This window comes from Lepisosteus platostomus, chromosome 18 (genome assembly GCF_059453375.1).
Source record: "Lepisosteus platostomus isolate fLepPlt1 chromosome 18, fLepPlt1.hap1, whole genome shotgun sequence".
NCBI classification, from domain to species: Eukaryota; Metazoa; Chordata; class Actinopteri; order Semionotiformes; family Lepisosteidae; genus Lepisosteus; species Lepisosteus platostomus.
This window is the reverse complement of record NC_142628.1, coordinates 12565103-12592019: the sequence shown is the minus strand read 5'-3', so window position 1 is coordinate 12592019 and position 26917 is coordinate 12565103. Positions and strand designations below refer to the sequence as shown.

The following is a 26917-nucleotide window of genomic DNA, read 5'->3' as shown; positions in this document are numbered from 1 at the left end:
AACCTGCCTGAGGAAAAAAACCCAAACAATTATATGTTCGATATTTTCTTCATTTCTGCTCGGTTTTTGAACTTCTCATTGTCATTGTGCCTCGAAATTGGCCTTGCCGGTCGAGTAATTCCCAAAGAAAATTCCTCTTCTTTTCTGCTCTATGGCGGCGAAGTGTTTGTCTGCAGTCCTGCTGTAACCGCGCATCAACTCTACGGTAATAGGAGCTTGTAACTGAGGGGGGGGGAACCCGCAGATCTGGTTAAAGTCGGAGGGTGTTATCGTTTACTCTCATAAATGCACTGAGGACTTTTTAAACGCGAAGTGCGGATTTTCCGTTTATCTGTGTTTTGCAACAAAATAGGCATTCTCTGGAAATAAACTGAAGTCGCAACAGGTAAGGATCAGAGAGAAATGTCACAATGAGATGTTGCTCAAATGCTCCATGTGAAGTGTAAAACGTTTTTTTTATTATTATTTGAGCCGGATCTCCCACCTTCGTATATATATATAATAAAGTACGGCGTTGCACGCCTGTGGAAGGTTTAAAAAACATTTAAATTCCAATAGCGTCATATATGTCTGTGGAGTACAGTTTCATAGGGCTCAATTATAGTCCAGATGCAATAGGACCGTTGATTTGTGAAGTCGTCACTCATGACTTCTTTTTAGCTTGTCATCAAGTGACGAATATTTGCACGAAACTATTGAATGCTAGTGTTCTCTAACGGTCCCATAGATGTGTTTTATTTTTTTCTTTTGCTCGCAGTCAGTATGGAAATAGTGGATTTGTTTGCGTGGGGTGTTGAACTGTAGTCTAGTGACCTCGCTTGGGAGCACAGCGTGCACCGCGCTTTCCTCCGGTGTATCCCTTTTCATTGAAATCCAACCTGGGCTCCGGAGAGGAAGACGAGAGACCGGTGGGTTCCGCGTAAACTGTTGAAAACCGGACCACTCTACCCTCGCTGCAAAGATAAAAGGGATTGGTTGGTACTGGTATCGTTTCTAGGTATTTTAAACAACGTTGTTCGTGTCAGTATTAGTTTCTTTCTCCGCCGTCTTTGCGAGTGCTTTTTGTTTGCCTTTAAGTATCAGAATCTGGCCGTTGTCAAAGTCGATTTAATGGAATATTTGTAAATTAACAGTGTTGTTTTTGTTACTTCGCAGTTAATTTATAAGCGAACGAAATGCAACAAATGTTTGACGGCGTATACAATGTAATCGCTTAAACGATCCCCCTGCGTAGGGTTGGTAGTAGTAGCCCTTTCCAAGTTGAGTCGCATTTTAAGTACAATGCAAGGCTTTCCATTGAAATATACTCTTTCGTTTTTTCTCAGTGGGACAACTTTCTCTTAATATGACGCAATCTTATGTTGTACCCACCGAAACAGGTGACCTCCTTCTGAGCTTGTAGGTTAATTCAGTTGTGAAATATATAGGGGTCCCCGAGTCAGTGCTGTTGTTTCCCTTGGTGAATGGATCAGGTTATTAAAGAAGGATACGATTATTTTAGTCTGACGGTTTACCGTGTGTGTTTTTACGCATGGAACCTGTATTAAAAACTAGAGGAAGAACAGGAATTTTGTTTGGAATGCGTGATTTACAAAAGTGTCGGATGTAAGATGTGCCTTCAATACGTGTAATTGTATTGAAGAAATGTACAACCTACACGGATGCTGAGGTTAAAAACAAGAACTTGAGTACTAATACACCACTTTTGCGTCGCAAGTAAACTGAATGCAGCCCCCTGCGGGTTTTTGGAGCTGCGCCCTCGACCACTTTGGGTGGAATAACGTTACTGGCCTCATAGTCCCCAGTTAGCTCTTAGGGGCTCGGTGTCCTCCCCAGTTAATAGGAACTGATTTATAACGAAATGTTTTGGCTGAGAGAAAGACCTGAAAAAATCCGGAATGGAAACAGCTGGTTCCATTAGTAACTGAGTTTGCGTTTAGAAAAAACGCAGAAGTGCGACACATCTGTGAATTCTTTAGCATTAACCCTAAAAATAATCAGTTTGCAGCCCACAATGACTAGTCCAGAGGGCTTAAGGTTAATCTATAGTTGAGGCGCAAAATGCATTAGAACTACATGCATTTCTCAAATGCTGATAAACGACAAAAAATGTATTTGTGCTTTTTTAAAAATTAGCTTAAGATTACTTTAGGATACCATTTATTCTTCCACCTGACTGAACAATACCTTTTCACTCAACAGGAGGCAGCCAGAAACCTTCTGTCCCCTATTCAGATAATCTGGTTTTTTATTTAAAATCTTATCTTGCTTTAAGTAAACAAAATATTTTATATGCTTCCTTATTTAGAATGATCAGGAGAGGGTTAAAGTGTTTGGTTTTGCATTCCTTAGTACAAGAGGTACTCCATGTTTATCAAGTGCATAATTCTAGAAAAATGCTAGTTAAACATTTACCAGTAACTGAGTTTTATAGCAATGGCATGAGTTACAAAGTGTTGTGTACTACAAACAGAAATTAATCCCTGTTATGCTTGTTAGAATTGGAGGACGAATTGGTGTCTTGAGTAGAGAGGTGTGGCTTTAAAAGCTGAAAAACAGTGTAGTTAAGCAATTTTCTTCCGGGTCATGCTATTCTGAAAATGAGATCTCTACTGGAAATGTAGCAGTATCTAAAGGGCACACTATCAAATTTCAGTTGGAAGTTTATAAATGATTTTCTTTGTTTCACTGAGCATGAAAGCATGGCAAATTCTATATAATAGTTTTTGTATGGACAAACTACAAACTGATTTTACTGCAAGGTTTTTTGTTAACTGTAGAATGGAAATGGGACAGCTGTTACCACCTAGGGTGAAAGATTCTTGTTTTGTGTACTTTTATTTACCTTCTGGACATGGAATACAGGTCTTCTGAATAATATGAGCTAGAAAAATGAATGTCTCTGTGTTAATTTGTACTTTTACTTATTAACTATCATTATGCCTGCAAGTGCTAGTTGGGGTGTGGCAGTTTTAAATTATCGCCAAGAACAGGGCATGAAGTAAGATTGTTGCAAGAGAAAGTTTGCAAACCAGAGGAGACCTTTTGATCCACCTTGGTTTGCTTGTTAGTTTAGTGGCAAAGGTCATCTAAAATTTTACTCGGGCACTTCTTGAAGGGGCCCTGTTTGGGCCTCAATCATTTGGCTGGGACGCTTGCTCTCACACCTGCAACACATTGTATTAATAATTTTTCTAATTCCCCTTCAGTTTCCTGTTGAGCTGAGCCTGAAGTAGTCCGTTGGGCTGACTATACGTTTTAGGATTTTATATTCATATTAATCATCCTTTCAGTGAAGAGATTTAGTTTTATTTACTGCATGTCTGTATATGATAGTCTTGAGACCAGGAATCTGTCCTGCTGCTTTTTGAGAGTTTTATAGGAATATAATACTCTTTGAGAAATGGTGAAATCTGAGCATAATTTGACGAAAGATCCGAACGTCCTTGCTCTTGATTCAAGGTCTTTGTTTTTCTTTTGCTTCCTCACATTGTCCTGATGAGGACATCCCAGATCCTTTGGTATCACTTTCTCCAACTCGGGATTCCTAAGAAGATGCGTATATTGTAGGCACCTACTTCATGATTACTTTGCATATAACAGCGCTGTTCCATTTTGCCTAGTATTTCTCCAACCCATGAATCTGTGTCTTTTTGCCATGTTTCCCTATTTTTGTTTGCCGCTCCCCTTGTTTTTGCATCATGAGGAAATGTATCTAGTTTGTCCACTGTTCTGGAACCTGGAAGTCGTTGATCTGGATCAGGAAGGACTTCTGGACTGGTGCTCGTCCCTGCGCTACACTATTGTGTACTGTGGCCCAGCTGGAGGTTATGGCCCCTAAGATCACGTGCTGTTTCCTGTTCATTGACCAGTTTTCAATCCTCGTGCATGCGGTACTCTGGATTCCTACAGAATAACCTGCCTGTTAACCTTTTTATGGAGGACCTCTTTAAAAGCTTTCAAGAATCCTTAAAATATTGGGTCATATTTGAAGTGGTCGCAAACAAAGTAACCTTGGGCCAGATGGACAGCACACTTAAATGTGAATGCGCCACCACCCTAAACAGATCAAAACAGAGTATTTATCAGTAGCTACTACACTATAGAAGTGTCGCCTGTTTTTTAATGAAGTAAAAAATACTTAACATTTATTTTCTAGTTGCTCAATAAAATTCCCTAATATAGGAACAAAGGAGAAACTATTTTTTCTTCACAGCCTGTTACCCTTATCAGTGTGAAGTCTGTCAGTAGGTTTATATTTTAATAAAACAAACTCTTGACCAAACATCCAAGAGTTTTTAAACATCTTCTAATTTAACTTAACCTGTCACTTCCAGAAGCTTCTCATTGACAGGCATACGCCGATTGTATGATTTTTATTATACGCTGCATTATGTGGTATGAAGGGGTTACATTTTTAAAATGGCATTTTCATGCATGTTTACTGATCCTGCCTTCCTACAGTTGACCAGTCAACTTGGTCAATATTTGTTTTCTTACCTACCTTGATACTCCTCTAGTGTTTTATTATACTTTGCTCATACTTTCTCAAGTCTGCTGGTTTGGATTTGCTTTGGAAAGGATTACAGCGACTTAAACTGTTTTCCATAGGAACATAAACCAAGTAAAACAAATTAGCTTTAGCATTTCATTACTGGGGCCCATTACAGCTGTCGTTGTGGCAAAACAACCTTTTTTTTTTTGTCAGATTAAGTTTTCTAAATAAAAGCTAATGTCTGTGTTTTAACTGGATTTTGGAGTGTTTTGGAATTCCGAGATGGAGTTGAAAATGAGGTTCTTGTGGGAGCTGGAGAAACAGTGTGTGCTGCCTCTTTTTTTTTTTTTGTCCTGGCATAGTGTTTGAAAGAAATGGGTGTGGAACAAGTGTCCCTTTGTTCCCATGCCTACCAAGGGATTTTGGAGACAGTGAGCTTTCATGAGCTCAGTATATTGAGCTGCAGAGTGGTCCTAACAGAGAGCCCATTGACTGATGTAGATACATCATGGAAGCTGCTATATACGAAATGGTCTGCTCCAAGGACTCAGTGGCTAGCTGGAGAAGTTGGCCTTCCTGCCAACATGGATAAAAAAGGGAATGAATGCTATTATTTTGGTGTGCTTTACATTGTTTCTCACTGCAGTTAAAAAGGCTTTGTTACAGAAATATTTTTTTTTGGAAACGTTTTTCTCTGGAACGAGAGCGCTTGCTCCAAAAATGTGCTTACTCCAGGACCGGGATCGGACAGCCCTGCTTTAAAGGGGAACTGCAATGCTATTTTTATCATTTGGGGTTAGAAAGAATCAGCATTGGTGAGTTAATTTCAAACCACGATGAAAGTAAAATGTACACGGTAATTTGTAAAACCTCCAATTTACATCAGTTACACAAAACAGCCAAAATGGCCAGGTATGTGCAGCTCCATGTTCTGTGATTCAGAACGGGGCAACAGAAAATCCGGTGATGTCATAGGGCCGCTTCACATTGTAAACAAGCAGGCTTGTGAATACATCTTTTAATCCAATAGAGAATCCAATAGAGAATTAAAGGTAGCTTTGCCAATAAATGGAACTAACTTGTTAACTCTGTATGCAGATCATGTTGGAAACTTTCTGCAGTGAAATGTCTGCTGCTCAACCTGTACTTATTCACTCGTATTACATCCTATTAGTCATGACAGTGACTAGTGAGCAGGAAGGGGCCACATCACGTTGCAATTCTTGCGAACTCTCGCCTGTAGTGAGACCAGGGCTTTATGACAACATGGCAACTTGCGATACTTTGGCAATGTTCGTGATTTTGTGCTTAATTCTGAGTTTGTCTTTTTTTTCTGTACCGTCAATGAGTTTATTTTGTTACTGAGATTTAATAACCAGTCTGAGAAATTGGGAATACGGTTCCCCTTTAAAGTGAGGATGCTGTTAATGGGTTTGTGTGTTAGCTGTCCACGCTAAAATACAATTACAGGGTTTAAGTGGGTTAGTTTAAAAAATACCTCTTGTAGGTTCGTGCAAAGGTAGAGAGTTAGGTGGCGATTTAAAAAAAAATGCTGTTCTGTTCATTTTCTGTAAGTGTCTGGCAGGGCTTTCATTATAAAATCCATTTTCTTGTTAAAGAAATGTTTATTCACATGTATCTGATAAGTTAATCAAGGAGGTCCTGATATTTCTTTTACTTTTGCCATGTTCAGGATTGATCTATGCATATCTTTAATGCAAAAAAGCTCACTAATTTATTCTAACATTTAAAGCTGCTCATTTTCAGTTAAGTTTCAAGCTTATTAGGAGGTACCATACTTTAGACAAAAAGATAATTGTTGTTTTTAAAGGAAAATGGTAGGAAATTGTATGCTTTAATGTAGGGAGAGAAAAAGAAACTTTACATGTCATGTGACTCATTTGGTTATGGTTTCTAAGTTGTGAAACCTGTTACAATGGATATTCTGCATTCAGGTATACTGCTTAAGTGCAAGAACCCTAGGTTAAATTTGCCACCTGAATATGGGGGGTTAAAACTGCAGACTTTGTGGAATAGTTCTCTTGCAGGCTATTGGGTGATCAGATGCTTATTGGCAGCTGTTCTTGGCATGAGGTCTTAATTAGAGCTTCAGTTGTACATGCACTAATTTGAAGCGGTAGGCTGTGAGGCCTAATTACATCTTCAGCACATGAATTTGAAACAGTCCTTTTAGTGATATCCAAACAGGCCCATTTGTCAGCCCCTCACCCCTTCAGTGCAGGCATTGCACTAATTATCTTTGATCGTGTGGGGGTTTGTTGGGCACTGTGAAACAGCCCATATTTCATTTTTTTTGTACTCCCCCCACAGCCTCTGGTCTAAACTGCAAGCTACAAGGTGAATTGTTGGCTGATGTTTTTGCACAAATGCTGCAAAGTGCAGAAATGTCAAATAGAAATAATTACATTTAAATCCAGTTCAAACTGCATGACTACGGTTGTGTTTTTTTAGTCTTTTCCCAAGCATCCAGTACAGATGTTTCATTGGTACACGCATGTATTTAGAGAATCCCATTGTGCGTGTTGACCTCTGACCTGCCAACGGCTGTTGCCTCAGATTAGGGAATGCACTGCTGAAGTGGATCAGTCTCATGTTGGTTTCTCTGCGTGTCTGAACCTGATATGGGCTGGAATGTCTGCTGTTTGATATCATCCTTTTTCGTTAACTTGAGGTGACAGTGAGCATGCAGTTCGTTTGTCTGTAAAACAAATGTCCCACTAGTTCTTGTGCCTCATTGCGGCATGTTCAGTTATGATGTGACCGAAAATGTGAAGCTTTCTTTGTTGGCATGGCAGGCGTTTTTCAGAATAGAGGAGTTTTTTGGAAATGTTGAGGAGATGAGCATGGAACTTAGTAAGAAATTGAAACCATGTTGTCACTAGCCGAAATAAAATGTGCTGGGAAAGGACCGTGTTCTCAGTGTGTGACGGAAGAGGGTAACTGCACAAACGGTCTCTGCCAGGCTTGCCTCGACTCATTTCCACCTAAGTAACATGTCCAAGGGTGAAAGTAAAAATTTCCAGTATCTGAAGCTACGGTTTCCCTTCAGCGGGGGTTGCCCACACCATCTGAATTTTCCTGTGGCCTCTCGCTGTGATGGAATGGTGTTTCCATTTTCGTTTCTGTTGGTGCTCACGCTTGGCACATCTCTTCATCTCCACTCGAGACGCGCGGCTCGGTTTTCCGACACGCGCCTTAGGATTTTAGCAAGGGCTGCTTCTTGTGGCATTTCGCCGCAGGATTCGGAATCTGCCACCTCTTGGCCCACCGTGCAGATATATTTCCCTGCTGTTTGGCTCGGCCCCTGTGCCCGCCAGGCTGCCTCTTGAGGCGAGTCTCCTTTCTCCCTTACAGTCCGGTCCTTCTGTTCCAGTCTTGTTCCAGGAGCAGACAGCAAGCTGAGACCCCGAAAGAAACTGTGACATTGTGTCTTCTTTTGCTACAGCTGGGGTAAGTGTGAGTCTTTACCGAGTCCTTTATTTATAAATAATTTTTCAGTTTTGTTTTAGGTAAGGTGCTAAAATATTTGTTTTTAAATGTTGCCAATAGCCTTTGCTTTAGTGTAAAGGGTTTGCAAACCCTGTTCAAAAAGCTGTGGTTATATTTTAAAAATGTTGTACTGTGCGCATAATACACATTCAAGAATTTTAAAAATCGGATTATTTTCTGTTAAAAAATACTTTTACCTTTATGTCTGACCCACAATACTGGAATAACGTCTCTTACACTTGCCCTGGGAAACTTTTGCCTAATTGCCAGCTTGTGGAAGCAGAATGTTCACACAACAAGTGTTTAAGCCACATCAAACAAAACTGCATTGCTATGGATTATTAACATGTAGAAATGGTACAGTAATGTCTTGCAACTCCTCACACACTGTTTTAGTCTGGACAGAAGTTTGAAATCTTAAGTACACGAAGAGAAGCAACTGGAATAATCTGCAGTTTGTGACACGTTCAGTCAGTCTCGGTCAAAATGTAGCCTAGTATTGAGACAAAGATAGTGGTTGAAATAGTTTGATTCTAGCATAGCTTATAAAAGTCTCTTTTGTGTTTGCATTGGTTTTCTTGAATCTTGGTTATTGTGGGAAATCTTATATCTTTACGGTTGGAAATGACATCCTGTAAAAAAAACATTCCTGCTTCCTTAAATCTAGTGCTCTCATATAATTATTGTTCAGCTTAGACTGTCAATTTTACGTGCCTGCTCAACAGTTCCAGCACAGATCACTCTAAAGTAATGGCTCACTTTGATTACTGAATGTATGGTCTGAATGCAATTTCGTTGTCACCAAAAAGTGCATAGTAATCCACTTTTTGACCATGCTGAAATAGTTTGAAATGCTTTTACTGACACATCCTGTATGCAGTCTTTTGGCTTATGCTTCAGGGAAGATTTGAGCAGGTTCCTTAGTATTGGTTTATTACTAAGGCGATCTCCAAGACTACCAATAAGTATCTTTCTAGTCGCCTTTTGTTTTTTTGCAATGCTGTTTGGACTGTCAGCTTGGGTTTTGATTGGTGGGTGTGTTATGCTGTGGATGGCTTTATATAAACCAGTCCCACATGCCGCAAGTCTTGTTTTTAAACCCACATCTAAGATTGGCTCATGCTCCTCTAATGACTTTCGAATGTTTTGCTGTTTGATACAGAAGCCATGTGCTCTGCAGTAATGAGCTGCAAGCCGCACTTTAAACTCCGTATTCTTGAAAATGTCAGTAGATTTCTTGATTATGTATCCCGGGGTCATGTAATCCTTTCCTTTTGGGGCACCTTTTTCAAAGAAATGACTGCAGTGTCTCCAGGGCCTGTCAAGCCCGTTTGTGGAATGTCTAACCAGATCACCAAAGAGGACACATTTTGCAGGCAAGTGAAAAGGTTAGGGTATTTTCCATGTCTAAAAAAAACCTGAAGAATTGACAAAAGTAGACAACAGCAAACAATTCGTTTCATATTGAGAGCTGAAGCAGTTTATGTAAATGGCCTCTCTCTTGCCCACAGACTTGTTCTATCGTGGTACAGAATGTGAAACTGGTCCTGTTGAGTGGTTTTTGTTGTCCTCGGCAGTGTAGATTGAAGGGCCTTTTCAACCGCCAGTCCTGGATTTTAATTTGTACACAGAGAAGATGTATATCAACTGCCTTAATTGTTGTGAGTTTGTTTGCACGTTTTCATTGCTCGTTTAATTTTAATGTCGTCTGAGAGGAATAATACTTTGTGGTGATTGGTGATGGTACTGAAAAGGCTTCTGGGAGCTCTGATAAAGAGGTAAGCAGTGAATAAGAGGATTTCCCTGTCAGGTCTAGACTGGTTAGCAGGATCTTAACTTGCCCTAAAGCGATAGCCATGCTTGCCTGAGGCAAGGGCTCAGGGCTGGCATACAGCCTTTAGCAGTCTGGCACTGCGGTTCGGCCTGGCGTATTTGGATCTGCCATCTTGACCTGAAAACCGGCCCAGATAAAGACCTGCTCTTGTATACTGTTGTGGGATCTGAAGTAAACATGTAAACTGAGTCCTGGGGATTCCGATTTTGGGTTGTCTTCCACTTGGAATCTTTCAGGTATGATGCGCCTTGGGCTGCTTGGAGGTGACTTTTCTTTTGGTGCTGAAGTGTTCGGCTTCGTAACGCAATGCTTTTGAACTGATGTATTTGCATGGGCGGGTACAGTATGTGAATACTATAATAATAGTATGTGAACAGTATGTCCCGTGCTCCGTGATGAAACGGGGACCGGTGCAGTTGCCTTGAAAAATACCATACTTTGGTTGTCCAGGATATCGAATGGATTTTTCTTTTCGTAGATTTATTGTATCATTCATTCAATTCAGAATGATTGGATCGTTCTGATTATACATCTCAGTGGGATTAATTAAGTCTTTGAGCAACATTATGTACTCTCCTAAGAATGCTGGAGGTGTGCGCTGACTTACATTCGAATTGTACATGTCCCATCACTTCCCCTCTTCTCTGTGTGCTGTGGAGCTCCTGCAGCTTGCCCTTTGACATGGGATTACGCACGCTGCATACCCGTGTCATTCCACACTAGCCAATCGCTTCCCGTTGGCTACCTATATATCCGTGGAATTGCTGTTCCTATAAGAAGTACTTGTCTCTTTCAGTGCAAGTTTCAGAGGAAACCGCTGCACACGCCTCAACAGAATCTTTACCAGATGTTCTGATTCACTGTCCTCTCAGCTGATCTGGTCATAAAGCACTTTGCAGATTTGTGAATTGTGTTGCATCATGTTACAGTCATCCTTAGAAAGCTGCTCTCAGTCAGCTCTCGGGTTTTTACCGTATGAGAGAAGATGAATTCTAATTTGCCTAGAATGGCTGCTTCCCGTGGGAAAAAGTAGATGGGGGAAAAAGACTGTTTTGTTGTCGATTTCCAAAGAATCAGGTGAAGGTTGGATCTTCCTGCTGTTGACTGTAGGAGAAGACTGACGGAGCTATAGCATGACCAGTTTAACTCGGGCCTCCAGTCGGTCTTGACTGGCGATACATTAGAGCTGCTACAGGGGTTGTCTCCGTCTGAACATTTTCCTGTTTTAAAAATAGAATATTATAGGATAAAAACATTTTCCTGTTTATTCAGAAAGTTGGAATATTAACACCACAGAAGAATGTGAATCTCCAGCATTCAATACAGCACTGAGCACTGTCTGTGGTTGTTCATGTGGCCGATCATTCGTATTCTACACCGTAGGATTCTTTTTAGAATCTTGAAAGAAGGTTTAGATCTGAGAATTAACGTTTACTTAAATTAAAAAAAATTAAAGCTGTTTACTTCATCATCTCATTGTTTCGTTGGTAACGGTTAGAGCATTTCAATTAGCACTAGCAGACTAAACGAGTCTGTTACAGAAAGTCTCTTATTAACACATTTGTGGGAAATGCCCTACCCTGCATACTTTCCATCTACTGAGGGCAGGGTGTGCATTTCTTTATAAAGAGTAGAATATATTGCTGTTGCGTTTTTTTTTTCCCGGTAAGGCAAATTAGGGGAAATTACTGTATTTTTTAAAAATAAAAGCTAACTAAATCCATGTAAAGTATTATTCCCCTCTTAAAAGGGAGACTATTTTATGCCAAAAGTGTTAGGAAGGGGGTAATTGTACAGTACATGTAAAGTGAATAACATTTTTTATAAAGAAAGGTTTATTAATTAAAATTTAAAGGCAGTAAACTGAAAATTCAGGTGTTTTAGAAGTTTTTTCCAGAGGCGAAAAAACTCTGGAAGGGCCTGGGTTTTGTTCCAGCTGGGCTCACGCATACACAGTTGGTCTGAATTTTTTTTTAATGAACTGCAGACCTGTTATACTTCTAACCACGCTCCAAGGTGCTTTCTGTGTAACTTTAATGAAGTGAGTGTTTTGAGTGATCAGGTCTGTAAAAGACCCAATGAAACATGGTACTGCTGTGTAAGTATCATTAAGTGAATTTTTTGGGCTGCTCGGGTTGGAACAAAAACCAGCCGACTCTAGGCCCTCCAAGAACTGAGCTTCAGACCCCTCGATTTAAAACCGTTCAAAAGCATTTCCCAGATAGAAAGTCTTCTGAAACTGCCTGTGCACACTGCTGTCCTCGTTATCCAAACATCATCGCCCCTGGCAGAGGTGACCTTGCCTCGATTGTGCATTTTGAAAACGAAGAAGAAGAAAAGTCTGAGACTCTGTCCCAGCAACACATGATGGGGTGCTGAAGTTATTTTGATTCTGATGAGGAAGTTCTTGGAGAAGGGGAGCGGCACGGTGGCCCAGGGCCACAGCATCCCTGCCTTTTATCACTGGAGCCCTGAGTTCGATTCCAGACCCGGGAGTGTGTATCTGTGTGGAGTTTGTATGTTCTCCCGGTGTTCGTGTGGGTTTCCTCCCACAGTCCCAGCACACACTAGTAGGTTCAAACTGGCCCTGGTGCAAGTGTGTGTCTGGCTGTGCGTGCCTTCGAGATGGACTGGCATCCCGTCTGGGGGTGTTCTGCCCCCTGCGGCCGTCGTTTGATGGGGAAGGGTTGCGGGGAGCCAGGGACTGAGTAGGATGGAGGTAGAAAAATAATAAGCTTAGTATAGCAGTAAGCCAGTGAGGGACATTTTATATGCATGTGTTTCTTGGGAAGAGTGGAACAGGTCATTTAGTAACTGCATTGTTTATGTGAAAACATTGAAGCCCCACTTGTTTAATGTCAGACAGTGTGTTGGGGAGCAGAGAGTGGTTCTTATACAGATTTTTATCCAATGAAAACTCTGCAGAGTGAGTCATTCTGTAGGAGTTTTTTTAATTATTATAGACAGGTTTGACAGGGTGATATCGTTCTCCTGCAGCCTTGCAGCTCTAGTGCCCCACCTCTTCTTTGGAAAACTCGTTTTTCTGTCATTGATCCTGCATGCAAAGTGCCTGCGCAGAGCTTGTTGGTTTTTCTTGAGGGAGTGGTGCCTTTCTCAGCGAGCCTGCCTGTGCAGACTAGTGCCATTCCTGGATCACTCTGAGGAGAACCAGCAACATCTATGTATGATCTCAAAGCAAATGGAGGGGGGGGGACTTGAATAACTCGGAAATAAGAAAAAAAAAATCATCAGGAGTGTCTCGTTCATTGATGCAGTCTGCCTAATTGAGGGAACAGCCATTAAGCTCTGACCTGGTAATTCAGGGGGATACAGATGATACTGCGGGTATGTAAAAAATATCATTATCGAGCTCCAGAGATGATCAAATACATGATTAAACTCTTAACTTTTTCATTTTTTTTTCTTGCTATTGAGTTTGGAATGTGTTCATTTTTACGTATGCTGCTAAGTGCCTATAATGTTTCCAGGCCTAGGAAGTAATGTGAACTCCCACATTTTGCAAAACTGACTTTATTCACTTGGGAGCAGTTGGCCAAGTCCTTACCTCCGTGGCAGTTGTATTGCTAAGTTGCCTTCATAACTCTTGAAGAAAGCAGGAGTTCTTAAAGTGTACACACCTTTGTTGCGAACCTCACTGCACTACTAATATTTGCACTGCTCACTCATGTGGGAAATGCTCACCTCTTGGGTTTTTTTTCCCTCCCCTCTGCGTTTCCCAGGTTGACAGAAAGCTGCAAACATTCCGTGCTGCAAGGATAACCCCACGATGTCTTCCGATGGGGATCTGAGGGATATAGGCAGCAGTGAGAGCTTCTGGGAGGTAAGGATGTGGCAGCCAGAGTTGGCTATTGCCTCCCTCTCCTCTGTGGTGTTGGTTCAGGCAGGAATAGACCTAACCTTGCAGTCCAAACACAGTGCAGCTTGGGTGAGAATGCTGAGAAAGGCCTTTCATTGTGCAGATGGAGCAACCATAAGCCATCAACATAAATCCCGCTGTCTGGAATTTTCATGGGCTTCATGCACTTTTCCTCTAACTTTTCCAATCCAGTCTGCTGTTCCCACATACTGTAAGACCTCCATCAATTGCTAAGATCTTCATACATCCTAAATTCAAATTGGCAGTTAAGTGTAGCCATGCTCAGATATTAAAGATGGCCCTCACTTGGAATAAGTGATACAGTTTATGTGCATTTCGTAATGTAGTAACTATTTAAAATGAAAATTAAATTGAAATACCACAGAAGACTGCTGTTTTTTGACCCTGTAATGTTCTGTTTCACGATAGATCCTGCATGACATCCAGGTTAACTCTTTATTCACAGTGTGTTTAAAAGTTTCCTGCTTGCTGGTCAGCAGGCCAGGGTGGCTGTGGGACATGTCTGAGACCTTCTCTTTTGCATTGAGGGAGCTCTGACATTTTACCCTCCCACCCACAGCCAGGGAATTATAAAAGGACAGTCAAGCGGATCGATGACGGCCACAAGCTGTGCAACGAGCTGGTCAGCTGCTTTCAGGAGCGAGCGAAAATTGAGAAGGCATATGCTCAGCAGCTCACAGACTGGTCCAGGAAGTGGAGGAGTGTGGTAGAGAAAGGTGGGCCTGAAGCACGAGTCTCTGCAAGTGGTGATCAAAATAGTTGATTGAATCACCATGATTTTAGAAAAATCACCATGACAACTGTAGAAAAAAGAGATTTTAATGCTGGATTTTGAATGACTCTACAATGCAAATGTGTTGATTAATTGTCATACAAATTTTGTCTGGTGTGATCTGCATTCATTCATCAGCGTTTACTAATCTACTGCTAGTGCAGATGTATAAGAAATGTGATCAAATTCCAACTTGACTGACTTAACTGAGTGAATTAATTCAGATGTTTAGTATTGATGTCCAGTTGCCACATACTACTGACTTTTTAAAATTTCAATAGTATAAGGAGGACTTAGAAATTTCAGTTCTGGAAGGGAGCTCTGTGCATGTACAGGGCAGGACTGGAGGTGAAAATGGGACCAACTTTAAGAATCTGTTTCGGTTTTTGGCTGGGGTATGTTCAAGTGAGAAATACTAGTCGGGTTCAGACAACTATCACAGGGAAGGAGTAGAGAGTTTGACTTAGCAAGCGTTTCCACTCAAGCTGGGTAGTGTCTTAAGTACAGATGAAGGAGTCAAAGCGGCACGTTGTAATGCTGGATTTAGGTGATAATTACAGAATTCAGTCAAAAGGGCAGATTTTCAGCTTTTCTTTACAAGTTGCAAGAAAAGGCATTGATGCAAATGATTTTTTTTTTATTGTCCATGACCGCACCTCAGTGAACTGCAAACCCTTCCCTTCTCTGGCGCTTTCAGGGCCTCAGTATGGCACCCTGGAGAAGGCCTGGCATGCCTTCATGAACGCAGCTGACCGGCTGAGCGAGATCCACATGGAACTGAGGACCCAGCTGGCGGTGGAGGACAGCGAGAAGGTGCGCAATTGGCAGAAGGACGCCTTCCACAAGCAGATGATCGGGGGCTTCAAGGAGACCAAGGAGGCCGAGGACGGGTTCCGCAAAGCCCAAAAGCCCTGGGTCAAGAAACTAAAGGAAGTAAGTCTCCTTTGAACACGGGAACTGGTACTTAAACCTGAACTTCTCCTGTAAAGATCTGGTGCTTGAAGAGGTCTAGTTCACAGCTGAGTTTCATATTTTTTTAAAAATAATGACATAGCCAAGGTCAGAGTTGATAGGAGGAAGCTAGGGCTTGTGTGGTTTGCTGGATTGCTGGCTGTTAAGCATTTCCAAAAGCTCATGCTGCAGCCTTTTGACCAATCCTGCCGTGTGTCCTTTCCAACCGAGCGCCTTGCTCAGTTGTTCCAGATCCCCGAAAATGCGTTTACACATAATTTCCCCTGTTTCTGCTAATTTTGCAGGGAGCCTGACATTTTTCTTTAACTTTGCAGTGTCATTTAGTTTTGTTTAATGAACGTCGGGCAGTTTGAACGTCGGTGCTTGTCACGGTATTCCCACGGCATCCCGTGCCCTCGTCATGTTATACCAACGGAATATCGTACCCGGTTTGCGCGCGGCCTCTTCTGGTCCGTGCGCCTCGGCTAGCAGGTGGTCCTGAAGGCGAGGCAGTCGCTGCAGCGCGGCGTTTAATCGGCTCGCGCTCGCCCCCCCCCCCCAAGGTGGAGACGGCCAAGAAGAGCTACCATCAGGCGCGGAAGGAGGAGCGCACCGCGGTGACGCGGGAGACGCACGCCAAGGCCGACCCCTCCGTCTCGCAGGAGCAGGTCCGCAAGCTGCAGGACCGCGTGGAGAAGTGCAGCCAGGAGGCTGAGAAGGTGGGCGTGCTGGAAGGAGAATCACTTGCCCTGCATACCACAGTTATGTGCTCGGCTCCCTTCTCTTTCACCCTATGCATTTAGTAACCTCTACACTGAGCCGGAGAAGGCTCTGAATCTGGGAATCCTGTGCCTGGTAGACTTGCATGATCACAGGATCATGTGAGTGATGTCGAATTGATGCATCTGGGATTATAGTAAACCTGGTTGGTTATGATTAAATTACAATCTTCACTACAGATGGGAGGGGTTTGCCGATACCCAAGTATAATATAAGACTGATACATGATATGCCTTGCAGATTGTACTATCTGAGCCACTGAGTGAAAGAATAATACTACTTTTCTGATATAGAGAAGTAATTTTTATGGTCCTAGACCTATGCAATTTGAATTATTAGAAAGTGGGGGGGAAAAGTCACTCATTGGACCACATAGGCCTTAAGCAGTGATGCAAGAGAAGGTAAAGTCTGAAACGAGGTATGAATTTAACTGTGTTCTGAGATGAGCTTTAATTCCCCCTTGCAGGCCAAGGACCGTTATGAGAAAGCCCTGGAGGAACTGAACAGGTGCAACCCCCGCTACATGGAGGACATGGAGCAGGTCTTCGAGATCACCCAGGAGGCCGAGAAGAAGCGACTGCGCTTCTTCAAGGACATCCTGCTTGACATCCACAAGCACCTCGACCTCTCCACCATGGAAAGGTAATCATCTCTGTTTCCAGACTGCCTTGACAATTCCTGGAAAAGGCTTTGCCTTTCATCCCAGCACTTGGTGTCAAATGTAGAAGCTTTGAGTATCTTTCTTTGAACATCCCTGACATATCTGTTTGTTAGTGGATCTTGGAAACGTGCTATAGTATTGCATACGATCAAAAGGTAAGACATTGCAAACTAGATCCCTCAGGCTATTCAGATGTTTGAAATGGATGGATAGATAAGGCTTTATTGATCCCGAAGGGAAATTGAGGTGTTACAGCAGCCCAGCCCAAGACAAGCAAAAACCGACATCAGAATAGACTAAAAATTAAAATAAAATAAGTACAGCAATACACAATAAAATATATAGAGTTAGGTGTGTGCAAAATATGCTCATAGCCACTGTAAAACAATAAAATATGTGCAAAATGCGCATAGGTATATACGGATTGAAAGTATCATAGTATAAACAGTATATTCATGCAGTGTCCAAAAAGTACAAGAGTGCAACACGCTGTCCATAGATGAGCAGATGAAGGGCTAACAGTCCTAGCCGGGAGGAAGGACCTGCGGAAACGTTCCTTTGATATTACCTGGGATACCCTGGGACCCCTAACTAGAAGTAATTCACTCAAGAAGATCAAGAAACATTATGGAAAATAAGTTATCAAATTTTAAAGGCTCTGAGATTTTCAGTTATGTGTTCCTAAGACCTCTTTTCAGTATTTGTTTATAGAATCATGAAATATTTGCTTACAGTATGTTAATATTAAACCCCTGTGTGGACCATTAACTCAAAGCTCCTTTAAAAGCTTTAATTATTAGGCCTGGAATTTGGTGTTTATGGCTAAACTTAGTTGAGTGGAGTCAATCACTCAACCATGGTTAATATGTGGGTTTCATTATTTCTTTTGACCACTGGATTTTTCTGGCAGTAATTGGTTTTGAAAGGGTGTCTGCAACTCTCAGTATTTAGAGTTGTTGCAATTTTTTTTTCAGAAAGGGTGGGAGATTATCAAAACATCCTTCCTATATTTTGGGTGTGCTAGTCTGATCAAAAGACTTTTATTCCCCTACAAACAAGTTTATATTTAAAATTATGCTTGTATGATTACTGTTCAGTTGTAGGTGAGCATCATCTGTTAACTGAACAGAAATTCAGGAGTGAAATAATGCCCCAGAAAGAAAATGACCATGCAGAGTTTTTGGTCACAAAAAATAAAGGATTGTGTACCCAGTTTCACTTAAAGTATTAAGGATCAGTGTGACACTAGTTTGGGTGTTGTATCTTGGTTAATAAATATAATGCACAGTTAAGGTGTTATTACAGACTAGTTAAACATTGTAGAAAGCATAGCTCTTACCACAAACTAGGTCATTTCGAAATGGCTTATAATTTACAGGAAAATGTATTGAAAGCCTGTTTCCACGAACAGCGTTCGAGCTCTCTATCGAGATCTGGGCCAGACGGTTCTGGCAGCGAACGATCTGGAGGATTTGAGGTGGTGGCGAAACACCCATGGCCCAGGGATGATCATGAACTGGCCACAATTTGAGGTGAAAAAAGTTACCCTTCCTTCTAGCTTGGCTCCAAGGTTACATTCAATTCCAGTTTTTGATGTCCATGAATAGCTCCCTGTTTTGTATGGTTACCATGTGGGTTCTGGTATGCAGTCTTACTCCCCACAGTGCCAAGCTGTGCAGATCATCTCTCTGCTAAAAGTACCTGTGAATCCGTGCACTGACTGCAGCCAACATTGAACAGTTTTGTTTTTGTCTTGGTGTGCTCACCGCTGTGGCAGCACTAGAAAAGAGTCCATTTTTTAATAACCTAGTTTATTTGCAGTGGAATATTCTTTTTGCAAGCAAAATTCCTTAAGCAAATTAGTTCTGCAGTATCTTAACTCCTCTTCAGACTCTGCTGTGCTACAAAAGGCCTTTTGTTTTAGTCTATAAAGCATAACTACAGAAATTTGTTTTTTTTCCTGTCTGCAGAGTTGTATTATTTTTTATACAGATCAGTTTAAATATTCAATTTTTTTAATTTAAGTCAGAACATTCACTGTGCTGGGTTGCCGTTGTCCTATTGGTGTGCTGTAAATGACTGACAAATGTAGACGTCTGTAAGTGCTAACATGTTTGGGCTCTTTGACAGGAGTGGTCGCCTGAGGCCACCCGGTCCATAAGTCGCAAGGAACGGAACAGCAGGGCTGAGGACGTGGTAACTCTTACCAACATTGTACCTGCTGGGGAGGAGGTGGCTCACACTCCACAGGAGCTTCACAGGTAAGGGCAGAACGGCTTCGGTTTCATCACATCGCCCTTGTTGGCATGTTACATGTGAGAACTCCACCCAAGGGCCTTTTTGTTTTCAGTGACAAGGGCCAAATAAAGGTTGTGAACACGTTGTTGTTGTTGTTCCTTAGCTACAGTAAGCTTGATACGGTAAGATTTTTGTCTTCATTTTTACTTTCGAAGTCTTGGGTGATTAGCTGACAGCACGTACAAGCCAAGCCCAAAATGATGGAATGAGTCTGTGACTACTGGAGTATTATGGTGATAATTCTTGGTTAACGTGTAATGTTAAAAGGTTTATAACATTTAAGGTGTTAATTTGCTTAAGTGGGGTTGGGGATTTAATAATGTATCATTGGCTACATGCAGGTGGTAATCTGAAGTCCTTGCTGCTGTCTAATGGACAGCTGTCGATGAAAGGGAAATACGAGTTCAATTAAAACTGGAGACGTCTATCACAAATGTGATGTTTTAAGAGTAGATTGTTTTCATATGAAGCTGTGTGTTGTAGAGTAAATTTGTATTCTTACAGAATGGTTTCTGATTTTTGTTTTTACTCGGAGCATTGTGTACAGTGCCATTTAACTTTAGAAAAGTTTTCAAATGCCTTATTCAGAGCTTAAATTTTGTTAGGAATATCAAAACAAGAAGCTGCATAAAATAATGGTTAAATATTTCCTTTGCAAAATTATTTTGTATGTGTGTATATATGTGTATCTATATCAAGGCTGTTTTGCTTCTATAATTATGCTTTTTTCCCCAATATTTTTTTTATTCTTCAGATCTTACTTCCCAAATCTGTGAACTGCAGGTGTTTTTGTGCATTTGATTTATTTTGCGAGAGAGCTGTACGCTGGTAACACTCCCGTTTTGTTTCTAGTAAAGAGATGTTCTGAACACCCTCAACGCTGTGATAGCTTAATCTTTGCACCCGGTTAATTTTTTTAATTCTGCAGGTCAAACAGAGAGGATGATGACTATGAGAGCATTAGTGATCTACCTGAGCCAACGTTAGTAAATATCTCGATTTTCTTTTCTTTCAACAGATTTTCTCTCTTTAACAGATCACCTGCTTGCAACATACTGTTACACCCTAGATTCCAGAAGTGATTCACTTGCACTCTGCTACTGTCACATTAGTGAAATTGAAAGCATGCTTTTGAATTAAATTATTTTTCCTTCCTCTTGGTGCTCAATTCCTGGGGTAGTCCATTCTGTAGCACCTGGTTTAATCTGGAGGCTCTCTTTCCTGTTCACTCATCTGTTCTTAATTTTATTTGGTTGAATTGTACACTCTTGATTAACCTTTAAATACAGCTGATGTCTTCTTTGCTGCATTCTCTTGCCTTAGTGAAGATCTAAGTAACAAGATTCTAGAGAGATGGTTAGGTAGCAGGATATTCTGAGTGTTGCATAAAAACCTGTTACTGAGGATAAAGGAATTAACTGCAGAATAATGTATAAATGTGACACCATATGTGCACAACTGCAAAGAGGGTAAGTTGATTTGAGAGGCCTAAGGCATTTTTATTTAATAATGTGGCCATTCTGGGTCCTGGAGTATCCCTGTAGTATCTCTGTCCACTGTTTGTGTTCCATCTGGGTCCTCAATCAGCAGCACTTTTTTTTTTTAAACTAAGAAATGGGGGTAAAAAAGTAAATAAACCACCAAGCAGAGCAGTTGCAGGCCCCAGTTAGCGCTGTTGATTGAGGGCCCTGTTAGAACATAAAACAGAAAACGGAGGGTTCCCCGAGGACCGGAACGAGAACTGCATTCATTTGGATATGTGGATTTTTCTGTAACTCCTCTTTACTTTCAAACCTGCATCTCGTTGTCAAACATGATCCTGCTGATTTATACCATCTGCACACAGCTGCTCGACTTCTGCAGGGAGAAAGAGCTCAACAGTTTACGTTACCAGCATTCCGAAAGATAAATAGCTGTTTTTTTGTTCCGTACTTAGGTTGTACAGGAAGAAGGCTCTTTTTTAGGAAGAAATTGCATTAAAGTCATCGAAGTAAAAGCCTGTTAGCATTCATTTACCCAGCATATTTTCCTTGGCAAGATGAATATGATCAAGTGATTTACTGTTGATGAAATGATAGTAACTGGAGAAGAATGCAGCATGTTTTGAAACATGACACTGGTTTGTTAGGCAGTCATTCACCTTGAAATGGCCTTTTAGAGGGATATGATGCACAGCATTCCAGTGTATTTCAGTATGTTGTTTTAAGGTTTATTGCTTAATCTTTATTAATTTGTTTTAATAGAAGTGGCAAAGATTACTCCTCAGACTGGTCGGATGAAGAAAGCCCTAAGAAATTCATTGCTGCTAATGGTGTGGAGGAGGATATGAAGGTACCAGGAGTGCGAGTAAAAGCATTGTATGATTACACGGGGCAGGAGTCAGATGAGCTGAGCTTTAAAGCAGGTATTAAAACCTACTAATGCTTATTAGTGCTACTGAAACACAACTTTGAGCATGATAACTACAGTAACCCAGTCATCTGCATGAGCAGTCATAGTGCTGGACTTTAAGGGTGCAATGCAGTTGGTCGGGCAGCCCTGACGTGATTTTTATGACCTCGTGCATGTACCCTGCACTGTGCACTGAAAACGTTGGAACTTGAAACTTCTGACCTACATGCTGTTTCAAGTTTCAAGTTCCAACGTTTTCAGTGCACAGTGCAGGGTACATGCACGAGGTCATAAAAATCACGTCAGGGCTGCCCGACCAACTGCATTGCACCCTTAAAGTCCAGCACTATGATCGATTATGGAGCCTAGCAGTGTGCATTTTGGAATGTTGATGGTCATAGTACTAACGGAGATGGGAATGGTCCAAAGGAAAACTGATAAAAAGAGAAAACATTCCACTGCTCCCAGGAAATGCATTGCTATTGGTTATTGCGTAAACTTAAATTCTGAAATAGACATTTCTTAAATTGCTTACAATGCCCAGCTCTGTATATCTATTAATAGATGGAATAGAATTTAATTGCTTAAAGGCATTACCACAGCTATAAATAATTGCTTTAAAGCTTTTTTCAATCTGCATATTACTAGACCCCTTTATGCAACATACTGTATGTATATTCTAGACTGTCTTGAAATCAGAAATAAGCTCTTCTTTAGCTTCTGATTTCTCTCCAATTAACAAAATTCAGTGTATAAACTGAATTCATGGTAAAATTGAAAATTCATAGTAATCCAGAAATAATGCAGGCATTCTGCCACATGGATAGAGAACACCAAGCTGTAATAAAAGGAGTGGAGTGTAATAAAAGAATAACTGATAGTTTTTAATCTTTTTTTCCCCCATTGTAAGTGTTAAAACGGGGGTGTTGTTTATTTGGGTTAAAACACCTGCAATGGTTACATTAGACAAGGAATATATTGTATTTATATTAAAATCATGGACACATTTTATTAACTGATGGTTAATAATTAATTTATGCATTAATTAAAAGAAAGAAATAGAAATACCTAATCTCTGCTATTGTCATACACAGTACGAATACTGCATGCCATTGGTCTAATGTAGAACAAATGGCTGTCTTTCTTCTGCAGATAACCTTTTTTTATTTGCTGTTTTTGCCTCTTTCTGTCCCTTTGACAATCATACAATATCTAAGTTTGCATTTTTGTGTATAAGGAATTTGTTTTGTACATTTGTTTTCCAGCACAAATGGCCTTAAGTTATTAAGGATAAGCCTTGCTATGCAATTGACAGCTTAGAGCATTGTGTTCAGTGCTTTAGAGCCACTCTGTGAACAGTTATTTTATTTGCTTTAGATTTTGCCTGTAATTGGTGGGCAAATTTTAGTGGACAAAGAAGATTGTTTTTTTTTGTTTTCCTCTGCCATTTTTCCAGAGAAAAAACAGGGACTTTTCAGTGGTTGTCTTGAAGAAGTCTTGATTAAGGAATGACTCCTGTTAGTTTCAATCTTGTAGTTGGGGAGTTTAATTAGAGCATATCAATCACTTTGACAATTAGGCACACTGCATTTATGATATATCAATTTCATCTATAATTATTTCAGTAAGTGCTTCAAAATGTGTATTTAAACAATGACGGATCTTTGATTGGGCCACAGTGCCCTCACACATTAGCAAAAGTTTACAAACCAACATCACAGTGAAGGAAAGAAAGGTAAGTAAGGCTAGTTCATTCAAATGTATTTAATTGCCTGTGAGCTGTATCATAATGACTGGAGATTGAGGAACTTGTTTTCTGGAGGTTTATAGGGGGAAAAATCGCTTTTGCTACACGTCATTTAATGGCTTAGTTTAAAACCAAGCTGGGTGTTTGTATTTATAGATCTGCCCGAGTTCCACACAGAACCAGACCTGCGTCAATGAAGTGTCAAAGCATTGGTCTGTGGGTTCCCTAGCTAAGAAGCAGCTGTAGGCCATCAGCAGGGTTTTTTTTTTAAAGTCATGTTTATTCTGTGGAAACCCTCTCCACATGCAATACACTGGCCCTTTTATTCTGGTAACTTGAGAAGGAAACACAAACATGGGGCAGTTTCCTTAAACTGTTGAAATGGCCATGAATCAGGACCCAGAGCTGTATGCTTTTACACTCCATACCTCAGGGGACTACTTCAGCTTTCAGCTACTGGGTTATAAGACCATTGAAACAGGTTGAAACAGGGTGACTCGTGTTTCTTTAGCCCTCTGTTAATGTAGGCACAGGCATCCAGAGCTAAATGAACAGCTTCATGTAGACTGTTAGGTGACACTCTTGGGGATTCTACTTTCCATATTCTTGTGGACTGTTTCTTAATGGGGGGGGAAATATCAAAGTAGAAGGTTCCCTCCCCACCACCACCCTCATGTTAATGAGTCTCTCCTCCTCGCTGTCGCCTCCCTCCAGGAGAAGAGTTAATGAAGATGGGGGAAGAGGATGAACAGGGCTGGTGTAAAGGCCAGCTGGACAATGGACAAATCGGACTGTATCCTGCAAACTACGTTGAGGTCATTGGGTCGTGATGACCATTTCCTGGATGTCTGCAGCCATTTTAAGCGGAGGCCCACGAGAGAGAACACCTGACTCTGTTGCGTCGGATTGCATTCCTGGTCCCAACCCTGATGCTAGGTGCAGGCCATGTGCTTGACGGGGAGGCGCTGTGCGTTTTCTGCGGCTCCATGATGAATTCTAAGCAAGATATCGTGTTTTTATTTTTTATATATGTATAAAATGAGACTTATGACAAGGAGGAAACGGCATCTGAGTCAGGGAGGGTGGTGATCCTTACTAGAGAAGCACCGAGAATAGTGCCTTTGAAAGATCCCAGTGAAGCCAGTACTTGTAGACATCCACTGCAGTGAATTTTCCATTCAACGTTTGTGGATTGCAGCTGGCACTTTCAGGGTTAGTAAGCTTAGACACAGCCTTGGGCATACAACATCGCAGATAACAACAGAGCTATCGGATCATTCATAACCAGAAATCCAATGCACAATACATTGTTAGAGATTGCAGCCTGATATTATTGGAATGTGAAAACGTCAGATCTCTAGGCCGCTGAAATCTGTGCCATAGGTTTAGAGATCATGGGTTAACTAAAAGCAATATTTGCATATCAGAGATGCCAGTATTCATTCCCTGAATGTCAACAGCAAATTTGGACAGGGGGAGATGGTTAAATCTGTCCATTAAAATTTATGTATTAATAGAGCCTTTTTATGCTAACAAATTTTATAGTGATTTAGATTTACTTACAAGAGAAACTGACTGGTGTGTTTTTCTTTAGACGCTGGTGAAAAGTTTAACCTTGGATTAGAAGTAAGAGATTAGCTACAAACCACCCAGCTGTTCTCTTGGTGTGTTTACAGAGCTCTCTGTGCATTTCTTATTTGAGTGTGCACCCAAGGGTTTTTGTGTTGTTTTTATAGAGATTCCAATTTAATCATTTTACATGTGCTGAGGGTTAATTCCCATGTAGTCTGGAATGGTTTCAAAGGGATTCATTATTTAACTCTAAGCGGGCCATTCTGTGTAAGTGCAACTCTCCAGCCTGCAATTTCCTCCAGCCCTTTTAGAAACATTGATAAGAAGAGCTTGTAACAAGTTTCTATTTTTGGGCCTGACCTACCAATATAAATGAAACCTTATGGGGGGGGGAGGAGACAAAGATTTCTTAGTTGTTTCATTTATGCTTTTTATTTGATCGTTTCCTTCCATTCTTCTTTTTAATTTATTTTTTGTTACTCTTAAAAAAAAAAAACTAAAAAAAAATTAACTCATCCAGTTGGACAGAGACTAAAACCTGACCAAAGTAGGGATGTTTTAGGTATGTAAATTGCAGGACTTAGCCCACTAATGCAGTTTTAAGTTATTATTGAAGGAGAGGAAGGACCACCATTCATGCTGGAGTACAAGGGACTCTGGGTAAGTTGCTGCACAGATCTGTACTTCTGCATCATCCTGCTGTAAACCCGACTTCACAACACTGCTGTAACCTTCTTTGATCTAATCTGTGTACAAATCTTAAATAAACAAATTACAATTAAGATGGTGCTCAAAAGTGTTTTGTTTTATTGTCGTCCGTGTCATTTTCTTTATAACACAGCAGTGCTTTCCCCAATGTTTTTTGTAGTCTCTTAATGCCAGGCCTGTGAGGGAGGGTTTCGTTGTGTTTAGAAGCAGTGGATTAGGACTCCTTAAAATGAAAGGTCATGTTAAAAGTTCTGTTCAGCACTCTCGCATAAAGCGTTTTAAATGCATAATGCCAATAGCCTACTTGTGGAAAACAAGAGATTTTATGTTTCTGCTTAAAATTGGCAGACGTGAAGTACCAAATCCCATTCAGCAGAGGAATGAAAAAGATTGCAGAGCTTTTTAAAAGGAGAAAGGAAGTTGTTGGGACATGACCAGCTCAGCCCTATAAGACCTGTGTTCTTTTTTTTTTTATAGTAGCTCAAGCACATCAACTGAAAAACTTGTGATTATAAAACTTATTCTGATTCTGCTACCAAATGCATATGCTTCTGCCTGGGGAAAATGTCCTTCAGGGTACATGGAAAATAAATATTTAATAACTATAGCCATGCTAATTTAAACAAGAAAGGCTTACATGGAAAATGCCCGAGGTTTTATCCGGTGGTGGATTTATTGACTTGAAAACACTGTCCTCCTGTATGTCCTGTTATTTTTAATGGAGGAATGAAGGATACGGGTACACATTTGCTTTTATTTGGGGAAACCACCTTGGATACTGTGGAGCTGGGGATGCCAATCTGCTGGACTGATCACATGCGAGATGTGACTGAAGGCCATTATCCCCAATGTCTGCAGAAACAAACGTCTGCCTGGAGAAGAGAGTTTACAGGCAAATGAACATGCCAGCTGGAGCTGTGGAGAAAGAAGGGTGTTGGGCACTAACAGGCACAAACCACACACCTAGTGTAGAGAGGTTACAAAGCCCAAAGCCGTCTGTTCCCCAGGGTAGTACTTTTGTGTATATAGTTGTTTTACTGTATTTGCTTACTGTAAAATATTTAAGGTTTTATATAATAATAATTGCTTACACTTATATAGCGCTTTTTCTGGACACTCCACTCAAAGCGCTTTACAGGTAATGGGGACTCCCCTCCACCACCACCAATATGCAGCATCCACCTGGATGATGCGACGGCAGCCATAGTGCGCCAGAACGCTCACCACACATCAGCTATCAGTGGGGAGAAGAGCAGAGTAATGAAGCCAATTCACAGAGGGGGATTGTAAGGAGGCCATG

The 26917-nt window shown here is 41.0% G+C and overlaps 1 protein-coding gene across 12 annotated transcripts; it reads left to right on the top strand.

Moving 5' to 3' along the window:
• Positions 1–58: 58 nt before the first annotated feature.
• pacsin3 (protein kinase C and casein kinase substrate in neurons 3) lies at positions 59–25691 on the top strand. 12 transcript variants are annotated; one of them, XM_088611297.1, is made up of 12 exons: positions 59–205; positions 7871–7966; positions 13580–13680; positions 14297–14453; positions 15207–15442; positions 16024–16179; positions 16707–16882; positions 18313–18433; positions 19032–19162; positions 20128–20181; positions 21443–21603; positions 24052–25691. In XM_088611297.1, exons 3-12 carry the CDS (start codon positions 13627–13629, stop codon positions 24165–24167), a joined length of 1362 nt encoding a protein of 453 aa, XP_088467423.1. In that variant the 5' UTR covers positions 59–205; positions 7871–7966; positions 13580–13626; the 3' UTR covers positions 24168–25691. The 12 variants fall into 12 exon arrangements, with proteins under 12 accessions (XP_088467423.1, XP_088467428.1, XP_088467433.1 ...); XM_088611302.1 differs by lacking the exon at positions 59–205 and adding an exon at positions 241–385 and having other exon boundaries at positions 7890–7966; XM_088611307.1 differs by lacking the exon at positions 59–205 and adding an exon at positions 247–385 and having other exon boundaries at positions 21443–21530.
• Positions 25692–26917: the final 1226 nt, after the last annotated feature.